Below are 16,974 nucleotides of genomic sequence, written 5' to 3'. Positions count from 1 at the left end.
CATAGGCAAGAAATGTCATTCTTCTCTCTGGCAGGAGATCAATAGTCAAATGGTTCAAAGGTTTGTTAAAGAAGCATATTCAGTACAGACTGACACAGTCTGACACCACCACATCTCCTCTAGGAAGGGTTCCACAAGGAATAATTCTTCACTTACAGCCATCTGCCTGGTAAGGGGTTAAGAGGTTTGAGGACGTGAAGTGGTGGCTCGGGTGCTGCACATAAAGTGCAATGATACTTCTCTTGTCTCACACCTCCAGCTTTCTTCCAGAACTAAGGAACACAATTCTTGAGGCATACAAACTACTTTATCCACGTTTAACTTTCAGTCTTTTTACAAATTTTTTGAAGTCTCTACTTAGATCTTGAAGGACTATTATATTCACAGCTATTTTCAGCATATTATGAACTTAAAATGGTTTGAAACTTCTAGATTAAAACTGCCCTCTTCTGTAACAGAAGCATTCTAAGTAATCAAGAACTAACCTTCAAGTTAATATGGGTTGGAAATTTTATTTCCTAGTGTAGTGTAGGACTGAAATTAATTTCCATTAAAGACTATTATGGTTGTATCACTTTCCAGATCAGCTGCCAAGTGCACTGCTTGATCTTTCTTCTGTAACAGATACAAACCAGCATATATGTTCAAATAAGGAAACTAAAAATATCTGGCTGCACAGAGAGTTCTCTTCCCAGATAGAGAGTATAAAGTGTGGTAATTTATAGTTACATCAGTTACATCTCAGAAGGATACTGAGATGCTGTGATGAATGTAGTTGCCCTAAACCCCTTCTGGAATAAAACAAAAGTTTCATGCGTTTGGACTGACTTAACTATGCCAGGTTATGGGTGTATATAATGTAGGGATCTTGTATTCTGACATGAGCATGAAGAGGCTTCCCAAGATTTCTCACACCTGCCTAATGGTTTCAGTGCCTGTTTGTCCCACTCTGCAAACTTAAGAATTGTTTTACAGGAAAGACCAAGTAGTTTTGCATTGAAGTGAGTCTCAAAAACTGAGCAAGCTGCTGTTCTGTGATGTTTGAGAGCTCTTAAACATAACTTCAGAATGCAGAGATGAAGAACACAGGTCCCAGGTTTTTAAGGTCCTTTCTCTAGAGAGAGACATCTCAGCACTATGTGAACAGAAGAGAGGAAAATCCCGTTCAAAAACTGTGTCTGAAAGCAAATCTTGGAGAACATCAGCAAAGCAGCCTGCAGGGACTGTAATTCTCTCCTTTACCTTCCTACTGAATAAAAGAATGAGTGGATGAGCTCAAATGATGAATATAGACAAAACAAAATCAGTTTGGAAAATGAGTAGTGTTGGTTACAATATATTATATTACATAAAACACAGTTGTCAGCCAGTTTCAGATGCGTGAGACTATCTAACTGTACTTTTAATTCTTTGTTTCCCCACATTCAATTGTGCTAAAGGATTCAATATCCCAGCCACTAACATTAATCTTCTACATAAGCAATCCCTGTAATTGCAACGAAGATTGTGTATAGAATTTAGCAAGGTGTGAAAGTGCACTGTATTATTGTGACTGAGATGGGAGTGTAGTTGGCTGGAAATTTCTTAATGAAGTGTCATGTCAGGAGATTGAGATTGACACCAAAGTGTGGGGGAAAGAATTGCTAATTAAACAATTTCTCTAGTTGAGGATGAAAGTTGAGTGTGGGAAGATGGTCAGTGACGCCTTTGAGGCTGGATAGCTGTTTCCAGGAGTCCAAGGATGAGGGAGCCACAGTGGGAAATAAGCTGGTACTTAAACTTGTAGGCATTTTTGTAGAATTCAGTAGTATTTTCTGTTTTGATAAATAGATATTCTAGTAGTTGGGTTTTTTACAGCAACAATTTATAGCACTTGCAAACTCTTTTGTATCTATAAAATGCAGCATCTTGGTGTGACTGTGCAACTGTGGATGCTCCATCATTGGAAGTGTTGGATGAGGCTTTGAGTGACCCCATGTAGTCCAAGGTGTCCCTGACCATCGTGGAGGGGCAGGGAGTTGGACTAAATGGTCTTTAAAGGTCCCTTCAAAACCAAACTACTCTGTGGCTTATGGGACTGTGGGTAAAGGTGCAAAGCTTGACAAAGATGGCTTCAGTTAAAACATAAAGGGTGTAAATGGAACCTGTCACTTGTCTGGTCTCTTGTCTTATATTGCCTTTTTTGCTTGGTCAGGAGGAAGGACATTTTTCCAATATGTAGTGGTACATTTGAAAAATCCTTTTTATTGAAGTTATACCTGCTCATAAAGAAACTTAATCTTTTGACTTCACAAACTTCCAGAGGATTTATGTACCAGGTATCTGTAGACTTACATTTCAGAAATGTAAAAAAACCATAGAAATGCTATTGCCAAATATTACTAATGTTCATGTATAATTTGCATAATTTATAATATTTTACGTATTGATTTATGGAACACACAGAGTAAATCTACTTGATCTTTACCATTTTAGTATGTTTAGGTGATAGAAATTGTCTTTTCATTAAAGTGGGAGAAAGAAGTGGTCCAGCATTTGTAATGCATTAAAAAAAAAACCCAACAAACCAAACTCAAATACATGTAATTTATATATGGCAATGTACAATTTTTTAAAAATACATTTTTAATTTAGGTACTGCTAAAAAATTTAGTTTTACCAGGACGTCTGAGCAAGCAATAAATAAATATCCAGACAGGTATCTTTTATTGTGACTGCAATGAGTTGCCATAGTCTGAAGAGTAGGAGCTATAACACCAAAGCTTTATCCTTGGTATTTTCTTTTTTCAACCAGAGCATAACTGGAAACAGTCTCTGGAAGTCTAATAATACAAAATGATTAGTTTTTTACTTCCTGTTTTTTTTTTCTTTCTTCTTCTAGTGACTGAGCAAAAATTATATCTGTAATAGTTAATGAGTGAAACAGTTAATCTTCCTTTCTTAAAATCTATAATGAGTATTCTAATTAAGAGAAAATATTACAAAATTAATTTATACCTGCTTGGCTTAAAGATGCCTTACATGAAGGATGTCAGTTGTGTCTAATCTAGTCCTGCAGTATTGCTCATCTTGAAAAGATGACATGTTAGCTTTCCATAGGAAAAAGAATTATATTCTAAGGTTTGTGGTGTTGTGATACTGATCCTGCTGTGGTTCTGTGTTGCTGCCACAGTGCAGTAATATGGGCAAATGAAAAATGTGACCAAGAATCGTATTTGCCTTATCTGTAGAAAGGTATTTCACTAAAATATTTTCTAGGTATAAAAGTAATATTGCAGAAATAATGCACTGTCATAACATTTAAATATTACACAGTTTACTTTTCAAGTGGAAAGTAAAATATTCCATCTCAAGAATGTTTTCCTGGTACTTGATGTTCTTTCTTACAGTAGAAAGGATGCACATATCCATAGAATCATAAAATGCTTTGAATTGAGATGGGCATTAAAGATCACCCAGTTCCAACCCCTGCCATGGGCAGGGACACCTTCCACCAGACCAGGTTGCTCCAAGCCCTGTCCAGCCTGGCCTGGAACACTTCCAGGGATGCAGGGGCAGCCACAGCTTCTCTGGGCAACTTGTTCCAATGTCTCACCACCCTCACAGTAAAGCATTTCTTTCTAATCTGACCCTGCTCTCTGTCAGTGTGAAGCCATTCCCCCTTGTCCTGTCATTCCATGATGACCTTGTCAAAAGTTCCCTCTCCAGCTCTCTTGTGGCCCCTTTAGGTACTGAATGGTGTTCCAAGGTCTCCCTGGAGCCTTCTTGTCTCCAGGCCGGAGACCCCCATCTCTCTCAGCCTGTTTCCATAGCAGAGGTGCTCCAAGCCTCTCATCAACTTAGAGGCTTCCTTTGGACCCGTAGTATCCAACATATGAGGCTTTTTGGTGTACAGAAAAAACACCGGGCCCACAGTTTTTTGTCTAAACTTAATTAGCCATAATTAAATTTCTAACCTAAATGTCTTTAGATGTAATTTCTTATTTACTTAAAGAGTAGAGCTTTCTTTTTTCCCCACTCTTTTTTTTTTTCTATTGCAAAATCTTCTGTTTTTTTAACCAGGAGTTTTAAGCTGTAAAGCACAGGTTTCTGGGCATCCATGGTAGTCCAGAAATCTAATAGTAGATCTGTGACAGATGAACTAGTTTAACATGTAGAGTAGGCACGCAGTCCATGTGCCTGGCATTTTGATGTGGGTTTGTGTCTTTCTTGGAGACAAAAAAAAAGGGTCAATAAATCAATAAAAGGTTAAAAGTAATCTTTTCTCCTCGCTGGTTTGAATCCTTTCTAGCAATAGAGATTCATGAAATGCATCAGTAATTGTTTCCTTTCTTAGAGAATTCATTACCCAAGGCATTAGCCTTTTTATTGTCATGAGCGCTGACTAATACTTTGCATCCTGTTATGCTTTCTCAGGTGCATTAAAATATTAAATACATATTATTCATTTGAGTTTCTGATTCAAATAAAGATAATCTTCTGTCTGAATTAGAGGCAGTTCAGTTTCACTGCTGTTGTCTCTCAAAATCCCTAAGATTGTGTTTCTTTCATTTACACAGTTGCTGTCTCTTCTATCCAAATCTCCAAAAAGAGAGGAAGGCTTCCAGCTCGTCTGCCTGTCCAGAAAAAAAATGAGTGGAGATTGATCTTCTTTCAGTGTAATTTTCTTTCTTTTCAGACTTTGAAAAATGCAGAAGTGATTAACACCGACCTAACAACTGACTTGTTTGACATTTTTGGCATTTTTAGGTGGTTTTCTTTGGAAGGTTCCAAAGTACTTCATAAGGTGGTAGTTGTGACAGGGTCTCTGGGCACTGGGCTGTGGATCTGTGTTGCTTTACAAACCAAAGCAGCATGATACACCCAACAGGTTGAATTCCTCAGGTCAGGAGAGTAAGAGGCAAAGCTGGGAATTTAACATGTGAGTGAATCAGGTTCATGATGTTAGATCACACCAGTTGCTTCATTTTCCTTCCTTTAAATCTGTTCATGACTAAGACTGAGGCTTGTTACAGTGCTGGTCTTCCTGAAGAAGCATGTGCTGAATACATGAAATGGAAGTTTTTAGAGCTATTGTTTGATGAGAATCATAGGTGTAATATTGCTCAATGAGTGAGTGTTTTCTGACACTAAAGAAACCATTTCAATTTCACTTAAAATGTACACGTCTTAGGTTGCTAGCCTTTAATAATTTGCTAATAGTTTGAGTTCTTCAGTGAAGTTTTATTCATGAGCTAGAAATCTGAGATAGCAGAGATGCTTCCCATCTGTCTGTAGTCATACACATCTGCAGTAATTCATTTTCAGCAGTGAGTAATTTTTGGCTTGTGGACAGATGTATAATTGAGAGAGAATGCTGCTAAGGGGGAAAAAAAAAAGCTCTGGGAACAAAACCCTTATGGTGAAGACAAATACCTCATAAGAAGCTTCTAATGACAGAATTACTACCACAACCTCTTCTACTGTTTTCACCATATTTCCTGTCAAAAAGGGCATTTTACAATCCTGTGCCATAAAAATAAGGGCTTACGATTATCAAATTATTACACTAAATTTTGGAAGGCATTTTATTTGGTGCTAAAGTAATTAAAAAAGATAGAATAGTCCAAAAGGGAATCCACAGTATTAAAAAATAGTCAACAATATGTCAAAAGCCCATAAACCTTGGTTTTAGTGGTATGCTGACAAGGGGTGTTCTTGGCCTTATTTTGAACATTTTTATCAACAGGAACAAACACCTTCACTCATAAATAGAGAAAAAAGTGCTGATGATACTGAAGTTCTCTTCCAACCTGGATGATTCTGTGATTCTGTGAAATTGTATTCAAATTTTGGGTCATAAATACAGAAGGAGACACTGTTGGCTGTGTTCCTGGGGCAGAGAACCCCATCCTAAAAAGAACTGGCTTTGCACCAGTGATGAAAAAACTGCTGAAGTGAGTGCAAAGTCTTTTAATCTCACGTATGGTCTCTGAATATATTCAAGGACTGTGAAAGAGAGTGGTAAAAGTTCTGCTTTGGCTGTTGATGTAACTGCTCCTGCAGTTACAAGGCTGCGTGTTGTTCTAGCATTCACTAAACAGTATTTTAGTGACCTGCTCTTGAATTTAAGGATGCACAGGTTTGACACAATTTAGGATCAGAAACATGTCTTCCTAGGAGAGTATCAAGGAACTTGGTCTCTTCTGCAAGTAGACCAAGGGATGGCTTGGTGGTACCTAACAGGTACCTGTGCAAAGAACCTCAGGGAGTTCTTCCATCTGCTAGGCAAAGCTGCAAGAAAGTCTATTCATGGGAAGTTTAAGCCAAGGAAGCCCAGCCAGTAATAAAGGACACTTTCCATGTACTAGGGTGGAGCCTATGGCACTGGCAGTTTTTAAATTATGATGATTTTCTGGATGTCTCTTAAGCTTTACATTGGAGAGATGGTCAGTTTGATGATTCCAGCAGTACCTTTTGGGTGTGTGTTAGTACTAACTTGTTAGAAGTACTAACTTGTGTGAGTTTTGTTTTGTCTTAAGATGTTTTTTGTGCATCCCTGTGAGCTGTGGACCTCACTTTCCATGTGGCTGGATCAGTCCATTTTGTGGTGTGTCTCTGCATTTCCTAAGAATATAAGGGGTGCCCATGTGTTGAAGGGGCTGCAGCTCCATTTCTGCTGTGTTCTGGCTCCAGAAGTGGCCACCGGTGGGGTGCTCGAAGGAAGTATCCTGTTTGTTCTGCTCTTGCTCTTTTAATGCAGCACCTCATTTCTTGGCAAATGCTGGATGCTGAACTAAACAGACATTTGGTCAGTGGAACACAGTGCAGTCACTGCTCACTGTGAGAACAAAGCATGTACTGACATTTTCCCTGCCTTTGGCATTTACCAGCTTATGGATTTCTGACCTAGGTTGGTACTGTGGCTGTTATTATCAGTGGCCACTGATGTGTTTTCCATAAACTTGTCTTGCCCCTTTTAAGAACCACTTAAGGTTTGGGCATCCACAGTACCTGTGACACCAGATGTTACTATTTAGTTACATACTCCGTGACAAAGCTTCCTGTTGTTTTTAATGTTCTGGCTTGCTATTTCACTGTATGCTCCCCAGACATTGAGTTGAGACATGGAGTGTATTTTATATGCCTTTGTTGTACTCCACTCAGTCATATTGTCTTCAGGCTGGGGGAGTTTTTCAGCAAGCCTTGGACAGTGCTTACTGCCTGTTCAGGCACTTTTTCTAGTCCTCCATCTTTTTGAGATAGATTCACCATAGATTTGGGTAATGTCATTAGAATGTTTGGGGTTTTAGTCCCTTTCTGAGTAGCTAACATGCTTTTTGGTGTCTAATTCGGTAATGGCTTAATTTTTGTGATTAATTTATTGATCTTGAAGCTCCCTGTACAGTTTCTCTTAGACTGTACTGACATCTAATGGTAAGGCAAAGTGGCTTAACCATACTTAATGGCAAGATAAATTGTCTGACAGGCAAATATAATTATGCATTTCCTTCTTAATTCAGTATTAGTTTTCCTAAGACAAGATGGAATAACTTCAATTTTTGCCAGAAAAGGCTGACATATACGTTTTCTTCTGGCAATTAATCTTTTTGTTCTGCTCAATGTGCCGTACTTATTTTTAAGTGTAGCTTGAATCTTTGCAGGAATATTTTTGAGCACAGTGATAGTAATGTGATGGTTTCATACTGCAGAAGTTTTTAGTATAAGTCACAGGATCTTCAGGAAAGGATGTAAGATGTGAGAACAAAAGCTGTCCTGCAGAACTTCTGAAGAGGATGTTCCAGTGTTGGTGTAGCAGTCTCTGCTTCATTTTGAAGAAACATCCAAGACTTTTGTCCTCTTTTACTCATCCTCCTACTTGAGGTTCCTCCATATCTTTAATTGGAAAGTTTTTAAACTCCAATGGATAAGTACTGTTAAATAATACTTTTAAAAATGGAACATAGAAAAAAAAAGTTCAGATATTAATCTTTCATATTCCATGCTCAGGTGTAGTACACTGTATAATTTCGAGACATAAGCATTATCTAACTTCCATTATGAAACAACAGTCCTCTGATCCAAAATTTCTGCTTTATACAGAACTGATACTGCTGCTACTGACATTAGAAAGGTTCAACTACAAATTGTAGAGCTTTTAAAAGCAGTGTTTCTCTCTTACATCATAAACTTTATTTTTCCTTTTCCCAGCGTTAGAGCCTATTTCTTGCTGTAGCCTCAGAAAGTTGACCTCTTTGCTAAGTAAATACACTTCTAAGTTTATGTTCAAATGAAAGAAATTTCTCATATAATTTTATGTCATTTTACTTCCTGTTGTTCATCAACAGAACTAGACCCTCTCTTTTGCCAAACACAAGATACTTTGTTTTGTACTACAGAAATATTTTGAAATTTAGATACATTTCCATTTCTCAGTAAGAACTTTGAGGTATGGTTGACTTGGATATAAAGAATTTTTTATAGTGAGGGTGATGAGACACTGGAACAATTGCCTAGAGAAATGTGGGGATTTCCTTATTGCAAGTGTTCAAGGCCAGGTTGGATGGGGTTTGAGCAACCTGGTCTAGTGGAAGGTGTCCCTCCCTGCCCATGGCAGGAGGGTTGCACTGAACAATCTTTTTACTAACTGAAACAAACAGTTACTGCAAAACAAAACGTATAATTATTTAGGAAAATTGAGGTATTGCTAACATGAGGAAAACTGCTTTGATTATATTTACTTATTACTTCCGGGGCTTGGCCATTTCAAGGCTTGTGAGGTGTGATGGAAAACAGGGATGTAATCAGTTTGGATGGGAAGGAAGGAGAAGTAAAACATTAGTATGGGTTGTCTTGGAAATTTATCTAATTTTTGATCATCAAAACTGATGGCACTGGAATTTGGAATGTAAAATTATAATGTTTCTTGTGATAGCCTTATATTATACTTTTTGGTAGTTGTTGGTAGACACAAAAAATATTTGAATAATTCACTATAGTTTCAGACCAAGGAGCATAAGTTAGAATGGCTAAGTTAAGTGAAGGTTGAGATTCCCAAGGGTAACACAAATCTTCATAGCCTCATCATCTAATGACCTATCAGTCTGTTCTGTGAATGTCACTTCTGTCTTGAATTTCTTATTCTTCATCTTGTGATTTGGGGTGGTCTACAAATCTCTGCCTGCAACTGACAGTGGGGCAAAAATCAGCCTTCTGCAGTTTGTAGCCTATGAGTGAAAGTGTGTGCTCAGGAGAGTTTATACTCTGGATCTCTTTTGAGATTGGGTAACTAATCTGAGGTGATGCAGTTTTTCTGTTCCAATCTAGTTGAAGCACAGTCTGGTACATGCCAAACTCTCCCATTAGACTGATGCAAAGGAAAAGGTCCAGCACTGCATGCTGCAACATTTTGGGTTTGAGGGGAGCCCTTCCCTCATCTTGTGGAATTTGTCACAACCCACACATACACTGGGTGTGTATAATTAGCCCACTGTTTTGCTCTCTTAAAAAAATTAATTTCTTAGTTTGCTTCCTTTTCATCCTCTTTCTCTAGAGAGATCATGGTTTTTGAATGGGTCTTCCTTCAAATCTTCTCACTCACAGCTAATATTTATCTTTTATTCATTACCAGTATTATCTGTTTTGAAAATTGAATTCAGAGTTGACTTACTTGTTTATCATTTTCTGGTTTAGCCTGCTCACTCTAGAAACATGTTGGAGAATCACTTTTCCTTTTATCTTGAAGTCTCAGAGTAAAGCTCTTCCTTTCTTAAGAAAGAGCTAAATGTTCCAGCAATACCCAGAGACAGATCCTCTTTAAAAATACACTGGAACCATCTGCTTAACTGAAGGAAAAACTCTAATACTGTTTTCAACAGTGTATATTTTGATCTAAAATGTGTACTGCTCAAAAGGGTTCTGGGCATTGATGGTACCTCAGATGGCTTTGGAGGTACTACTTGACAGAGATGATCAGCACTACGTGTTCTTAAATCACTTGGATTCTCACTTAACCTTAAAACTACATTGAACTACAGAAGTCTGGTCTTAAATACTATTTGGTGTTTGGTGTTCAGGTTTTAGATCATTAGGCACTGTGCTTGTACTTCTAGTGAATTTCTCAAGTACAATTATTCATGTTGTGGTTTTGTAATTGCAGTAACTAACACTTCCACAATTATAAGGCTTTTGTTTTGCTGGGAAGTTCTTCCCATATCATCATCTGCTCGTTCTGTTAGAACATGATGTGTAATAAAACTGTATGAGGATTCAACTTAGAATGGTGTTAACATGTTAATTTACTTTTTGCTCAATTTTTTTTAAACTTTTGACGATTTACTATCAATAAAATAATTTTAAAACAATGTTTGAAGGCAAAAAAAATACTTGATTTATATGGCACGCTTTGAAGCTACTGTAGACAGATAGGAAACATCTGGTGACACTTTCAGTGGTAGGTCAATAGTTACAGATGGTCTGTTCTTTACAGCTGTCATCCAGCTTTGTATGCAGAGTGACTACAGTGGAAAAATCTTTTGCTGAATGAATAAACAAAACGGCACAAGGAGGCCAGCAGGCATGTATGTTTCTACAAGATGGGAAATTAAATAAGCTATAAAAATTTAAACCAAGACTAGTGTTTAAAATGTTTGTTATATTCTGGTTTGGCTTTCATGCTTTAGATCTTTCTATATGATAATTAAAGGAAGTAGATTAAAAAATAGAAGTGATAAGCAAATAAATTAAAGACTGGTTTAGGGCTGATCCTGTGCGCAGGTTTGGGGTGCTGGCTTAAGCAAAGGCTGGTGGTTATCTAGTTATAGAGTTGGCTTTTAAAATTGAAAAATGTGTTTTATAATCTTTATAAAAAGATTATGAAATTAGATTTGATGTAATGCTTGTGCAATCTTAGAACCACGTTCAATATTGAAGAACATTATGTTTTGGAAGAATATCAATGTTGAGAAATGTAAAAGTGAATTTCTAAAATGGCAACATTCTTGTTTTGTAAAAAGTAAAAAAAAAGGGGATTCTGCATTCCTCATCAATTTTTCTTTTCCCCTTCATGATGGGATGTTATATTCAGCTGGAATCAGACACTATGCAAAACAGCCGAAGAATCTCGAATTTGAGGATAAAGAGGTGTGGAGGGGAAGTGAAGAGGAGGATGAGGCTGAATGAAGTGTTAAAAGCATGATGAATCTTGCACATTAACTCCATTTTAAATTTAAAAAAAAACCCACAAAGAAGGAACTTTATTAAAAGTCCAAATGCACCAAGCAGGGCAGTACTGGTAAAGACAGTTTAAATGCAAATGTGCAATTCTTGATGCTCAAAATGTTTTTCTTTATGATTTCACTCAGAGTTCCTGAATCTTGATCATATGTTAATGAAATGTGCCTATTATGGTTTTAGTGAAGTTCAGCCTCTAGAAAGAAACAAGCAGATTTCTAGGCTCAGTCACTTGTAAGGCCATTTAATCCTATCCACTGACGTTGAAAGCTGTTGGGCAGGAATAAAAAGAATCAAGGAGGTGGATTATTTGGCTCATTTTAGTGTGCACCGTGCTTGTGCTACAGTGTGCTCTGCATTTGTTTCTCAAAGTCTACTCAGATATTTAAAGGCGAATAAAAGTGGTGCTCTGATTATGCTTTATAGAGCATCTGTATCCTTAGTTTTACTCCATCCACTTGCTCATGAGCATTTTATATTCTACTGCTATGATGAGGTTCTCATTGAGGGATTTTTTCTCCTCTCTCCCCATCCCCCCTTCCTGCTTCTCAGTGGTTTGGCTTAAAATGCAGCCTTCTTGTTGCAATGCCCTTACACTGCCTTGCCCAGCTACACGGTATCTGAAAAGTGCCTTGGCTGTATCTGCTGCCAAAGAGCTTTGCCTGGTCATGCATAAACCTGCTCCAAATGCCATTTGGTTTATAGAGATGTTGGCATTCTCTGTTGTCACTGGGATGCGTTTCCTTGCATCTGTGCCCCTTGACTTGGTTTCCTTCAACTTCCAAGCTGAAACTCTGGATTACTTCATCGTCAAGAGCTTGAAAGTTACGAGTGAAAGGAGCATGTTCTCTCACTGTGAGCTTTGGGATGCAAAGTTGTGGCTTTCCAATTTCATCTCAGGTGAACGTGTTTCTGTCAATTTATGGGAATATGGACGTGTGCCTTCCCGGGATACCTGCATTGACTGGCAGTTTGTTCAGTGGAAGGGCAGAAAAGTATTTGACTGTCAAAAGGCAGAGAGCAGCAGCTGTCTTGGAGCATTTCTATACTGGCTTGTCAGAGTTGTGCTGTGTGCTTTGTATCCCTGTGTTTAGAAGACAGTTTGCTGTGAAATACCAGTTTACCTAATATGGTTTAAGAACTTTGTGGGTTTTTAAAAAATTCTTTAGATTACATACAGATCATCTTTGGATCATCTGGACAAAGGTGCCAAAAATCATGTATTTTAAAGTTTATCTTTCTGTTCACAGGTGGAAATAAGCTTATAAAAGGCTGAGCATTTCTGCCTGGTGGCTGTCGTGAGAAGACCTTCACCAAGCTGTGTGGGGACGTTCTTTGAGCTTCCACTCTTATGTCTCTAATGGACAAACACAAAGTGAAGCGGCAACGTCTGGATCGCATATTTGAAGGTTGGACATTTCAGTTTCTAATGTTCACTGTGTTAATTTTGTGGAATACTGATATTTCTGAAGACTGGAACTTTTGTTTTGGTCATTCAATGTATTTTTAATTGAGTTGTAGTTCCTGTTGAGATAACATTGAATGTGCACAAATGCTTTTTTTTGGGTGAAAATGGATTTAGACAAATAAAAGAAACTAGTGTGTGACCTATTCTACAGTTGAGTTGGCTTTCATCTTAGCATTTTACAACATTCTACCCAAACACTGTGAAAGATTTTGGGTTTATATAAAACAACAATTACAAAAGGGTAAGATGACCACATAGTGCTCTTGGGAGTTATTCTCTACAGGCTTGCTTCATGTAGATTGATTTAACACCTTGTATCTGATCCTTGAAAGGAAGTAAAAAGTCAAATGAAAACAAAACAAAAATTGCAGGAGACCCCCAAATGTTAAATGAGTATTAATAAAAATAGCCTGAATTCTAGTGAAAGGAGTTGTAATCATTTGGGTCTGTCATTTTACCTTAAGTCACAAATGATGAATTGCACACTCCTGGTTTCTCTCCAAATGGGCTTTTAGAGCTGGTATGAAAGCAGGTCGAGGGATAAGGTATAATTTTTTTAAGAATATACATGATTGATCTGGACTAAATTAATTTTTATATTAAAATGTTAATTTCTCAATAGAAGATAAGGGAATAGTTAATTTCTTTTTGACATGATGGGAGACAGTGTCAAGACTGGTGGGTACATGGTCTCTGCATCATGTCTAATGATGTGAACTGCAGGTTTAAGATTTGCTCCTCCACATGTTGGTCTTGAGACCCTTTCCCAGCAGCTGTGTCGTGTGAGCAGTCCCCGGCAGTGGATTTTTACCCCATTCTTTGTGCCAATGTGAGTGTGACCCTACAATGAGCTACACTGAGAAAGCAACTAATACCAAGACCACCTTTTGTTGGCATATTTTCCTCAGTCCAGGTCACTGTTCAGCTGACAGAGCAGTTGCAGTTGGAAAAGCTCAGTGTGAGATTTGCTGGGACTGTTTAGCCTAACACAGCCAGAGAAAGGGACATTTCATTCAAGCATCAAAGGATGCAGTTCCACATTCAGTTTGGGTGATTAATCTCCTCGTCAGTCTCTTCTAAAACTGGCCAAGCCCACCCATGGTTGCCAGTTCCAGACTGTTGTTGTGTCCCACCTAGACTGGTTGGCCAAGTGGCCAGTTGAACCTGCTCACTGGAGAATGATCCCTGCTTAGAGAAATGGGGAACTGACTGTGGAGGACCAGGAAATTGGGAAGGCTGCCCCACTTTCTGTGCATGTCTGCAGCTGGATCAGTTAGAAGTGGCCTAGGAGTGTGCATACTCCTCTCTTCTGTTCCCAGTCTCAGTTCCCTATCCTTGAGTTTATGTATCGACCTCTTCAACAAAAAATGGAGAATATTAACTTTCTTTTTTTTTGGCCTGTGTTAGTCAGCTGAATCAGCAAATCGTGAGGAGGAATGACAAACCTGTCCCTTTTGATGGCAGCCAGCAGTTAGAGCTGCTCAGCCCACTCAGTGCAATTTCAGCCTCCTTCTGGCCTTATTATATTGAGGCACAGAACAACATAAGAGGCAAGAAGTCTGTGATGACGTGGGAAGGAACATTGCCAGGGACAGAGGTGACAGACCAGCAGCAACTGTGACTGAAATAGCAGTGGCTTCCCCCAGACTTCGTGCTCACATCCAGTGATGGTGTTTAATCAGTGCCTTTTGTCTGGCGTCATTTTCCCAGCCCTGCACAAATCACTGCATCTTATGGTAAAATCTGTGTGGCCATGCAATGGAGGGAATTGATCTACTTGAAAAGTAATGTAGGAGAAAAAGGGGGTTTTTTTAGCCACCTCTCTGCTTCCTTAATCCCATTTACCAAATAGCCAGGTTGGAAAAATAGAGTGGGAAGGCCAGGCAGAAGATGATCAGGAGGAGAGGGGGGTGAAACAATGGATATGGAAACATGCTGAAATTTTATTGTTATGGGAACCCAGTTTGGCTCTTCAAAATGCTGGAGCTGTTTTGCTCTTGCGTGTCTATACGTTCAAATGTTCTTTGAGGCTTGTAAACACATTTCCCTGGCTGATGATTTCAAATTTTGTAAAAAAGGATAAAACTAGGGGGTTGGTTTGTTTTATAATGGCTTTTCTCTACATGTGGTCCTCTTCAGGTTTAAAAATTAATTATGCAGAATTGTTCTCTGGTATATGTACCTTTCACAACACAACCTAAATATTTTATATTTTAGAAATATGCATGGTGTTTTACAAAGCTCAGGGAATGTAATGAGCTGTAGAGCTATTAAAGGTGGTTTATCTTCTTGGTCAGCTTTTCTGTTCATCAGTTTGTACATAGCCTTCTTTTGAACTTTCCCTTGGAAGAGAATATTTTAAAGATGCACTTTATTTCTATTGCAAGTTCAATTAAAAATAGGCTGCAATAACTTGCTAATTACTACTAACTATGTATTTTTTCATGAATTCTTGAACATAATGTGAGATGGGCAGACATTAACACATTATTTTGTCCATAAAGAGCCATTCTGGTGGTGCCATACAGCACTTCATCACTGTCTGTATCTGTTCGAGGAGGGGATGGTAATTAGTTGAAATTCAGTTTCTGAAAAATGAGTGTTGTGGGCCTGATTCTCAAATTGAAATGCTCACATTGGGAACATGTGCACAGGGTTGCACACAGCTTTTTCTTTAGACTTTGAGCTTTTTGTGTGGCATTGATGGATTATCACAAGCGCTCTTGGAAGTTCAGTAACTGCGTGCACAGTGTTATTCGAGTTGGACTGCTTTCCTGTGCCTCTAGGTAGCTTGCACACTTGCTTGTAGCAGCTAATCATGCAAATTAAGCAAACTGATCAGGCATCACTGGATTTACTACCAGCCTGTGAACTAATGACAGTGTGGTGGTAGTACTGCTAAATTGCAGCTGATACCCAATACAGAAAAAAGCCCCTGTTTCTATTACTTTGGGAGCAATTAGTTCTCTCTTAATGTAGCTGAGTAAGTGATTTTGTCTCTGAGGTACCTATGATCCCCTTTGATGATTTCTTAAATATGAAATTGAATATTTGCTTTTAATCCCAAAGCTGTTTGCAATTACATTTTTTTGTGCACGTTTCAATGCAAGACTGAAAGAAGTCTGTCCCTTAAAAAAGCCAGGTATTAAATTCTGGTTTCTAACTTCCACCAGTAACTGTGAATTATGCTTAGGCATAAGGACTTGATTCGAGGCACTCTGAGATGCTAATATTAAACTCACTTCACAATTTGTAAAATAACATTTCGGATTCTTCCCTTGGAGTTAAATGGTATCAAGACATGTGAAAGATTAATTAGTTACTGATTATATTTTTCTTTGTCCCCCTCTCCGGTGATGCTGGTGATTGCAAAGCATAATTATAGTAGTATACATTTGGCAGAACAGTTGGAAGTGTCACAGTGCAAAAATAAAATGTGTTCATTTTGTGGGTAATTTGAAAAATTCAAAATGTTTTTGGCATTTTGAAAAGTTGTTATCTCTAATTAAGGTATTATTGTGCTTTATATTGTAACAAACTGTAAACAATGCTGTTTATTTGCTTATATTCTAGAAATCTTTAATTAAATGTGTGTATGTTTTACTGACCATTGCTTGGAAGTTACCTTGGGATGTCTGACTTCTGTTGCAGTTGCTGGGTGCTAATAGATGAAGCAGGAAGGAACAGAAGGTGGCTGCATGCAGGGGGAATGTCTGAATTATCTGTGAACGGGCTTGGTGAACACTGTGAATTATCTCTAAATATATTACTATATATTGATTATACACTGCTTTTGGTGGGTTTCCAAGCTTTAGGGAACGCTGGTGGAACTGGGAGGAAGAAAGGGGCTTCTCTCATTTCTTCTTGCTTGTTTGCACAGGTATTAGGGATTAAAGTACAAAACAATGCTGGAAATGTAACTGGAAAATTGAGAATGACTTTCCCAATTGCTTGAAACCAGGAATTGCTTCACAGAGCACCTCATGTGATATTTATACAGCAAAGACTGCAACGTGTACCAAGTACAAGTCTTAAGTACAAGTCTGTGAAGACCCTGTCTCCCTGTCTGCCCCAAGACAGATGTTCTTTTTTTTTTTTTTTTTGTCTTCTGGTTTTGATGAAGCAAAAAGCATTGCAGCACTCAGAATGCTCAAACAATCATTTCCTTTTTTTTGGTTTTTCCTTTTTACGCAGCACTAGTATTCATCTTAATGTTACTCTTTATATGCATGTTGCCTTTCAAAAAGTGCTCAGAAGAAAACCTGGAATGTATTTTAGCTATTTTAACAGTGATG

General features: G+C 38.1%; 1 protein-coding gene across 4 annotated transcripts in view; it reads left to right on the top strand.

The window, feature by feature from the left end:
* CTBP1 (C-terminal binding protein 1) overlaps nucleotides 1-16,974 on the top strand; it is a 236,104-nt gene that overhangs the window by 41,738 nt on the left and 177,392 nt on the right. For all 4 annotated transcript variants that reach the window (XM_048305338.1, XM_048305337.1, XM_048305335.1 and 1 more), the window contains exon 2: nucleotides 12,462-12,620. In XM_048305338.1, coding sequence (XP_048161295.1) covers nucleotides 12,563-12,620 — 58 coding nt within the window. In that variant the 5' untranslated portion in view covers nucleotides 12,462-12,562. The remainder of the gene's footprint in view (nucleotides 1-12,461; nucleotides 12,621-16,974) is intronic.

This window comes from Corvus hawaiiensis, chromosome 5, assembly GCF_020740725.1.
Source record: "Corvus hawaiiensis isolate bCorHaw1 chromosome 5, bCorHaw1.pri.cur, whole genome shotgun sequence".
NCBI lineage: Eukaryota > Metazoa > Chordata > Aves > Passeriformes > Corvidae > Corvus > Corvus hawaiiensis.
Note: the sequence above shows the minus strand (reverse complement) of the source record. Positions and strands in the feature narration are given on the sequence as shown.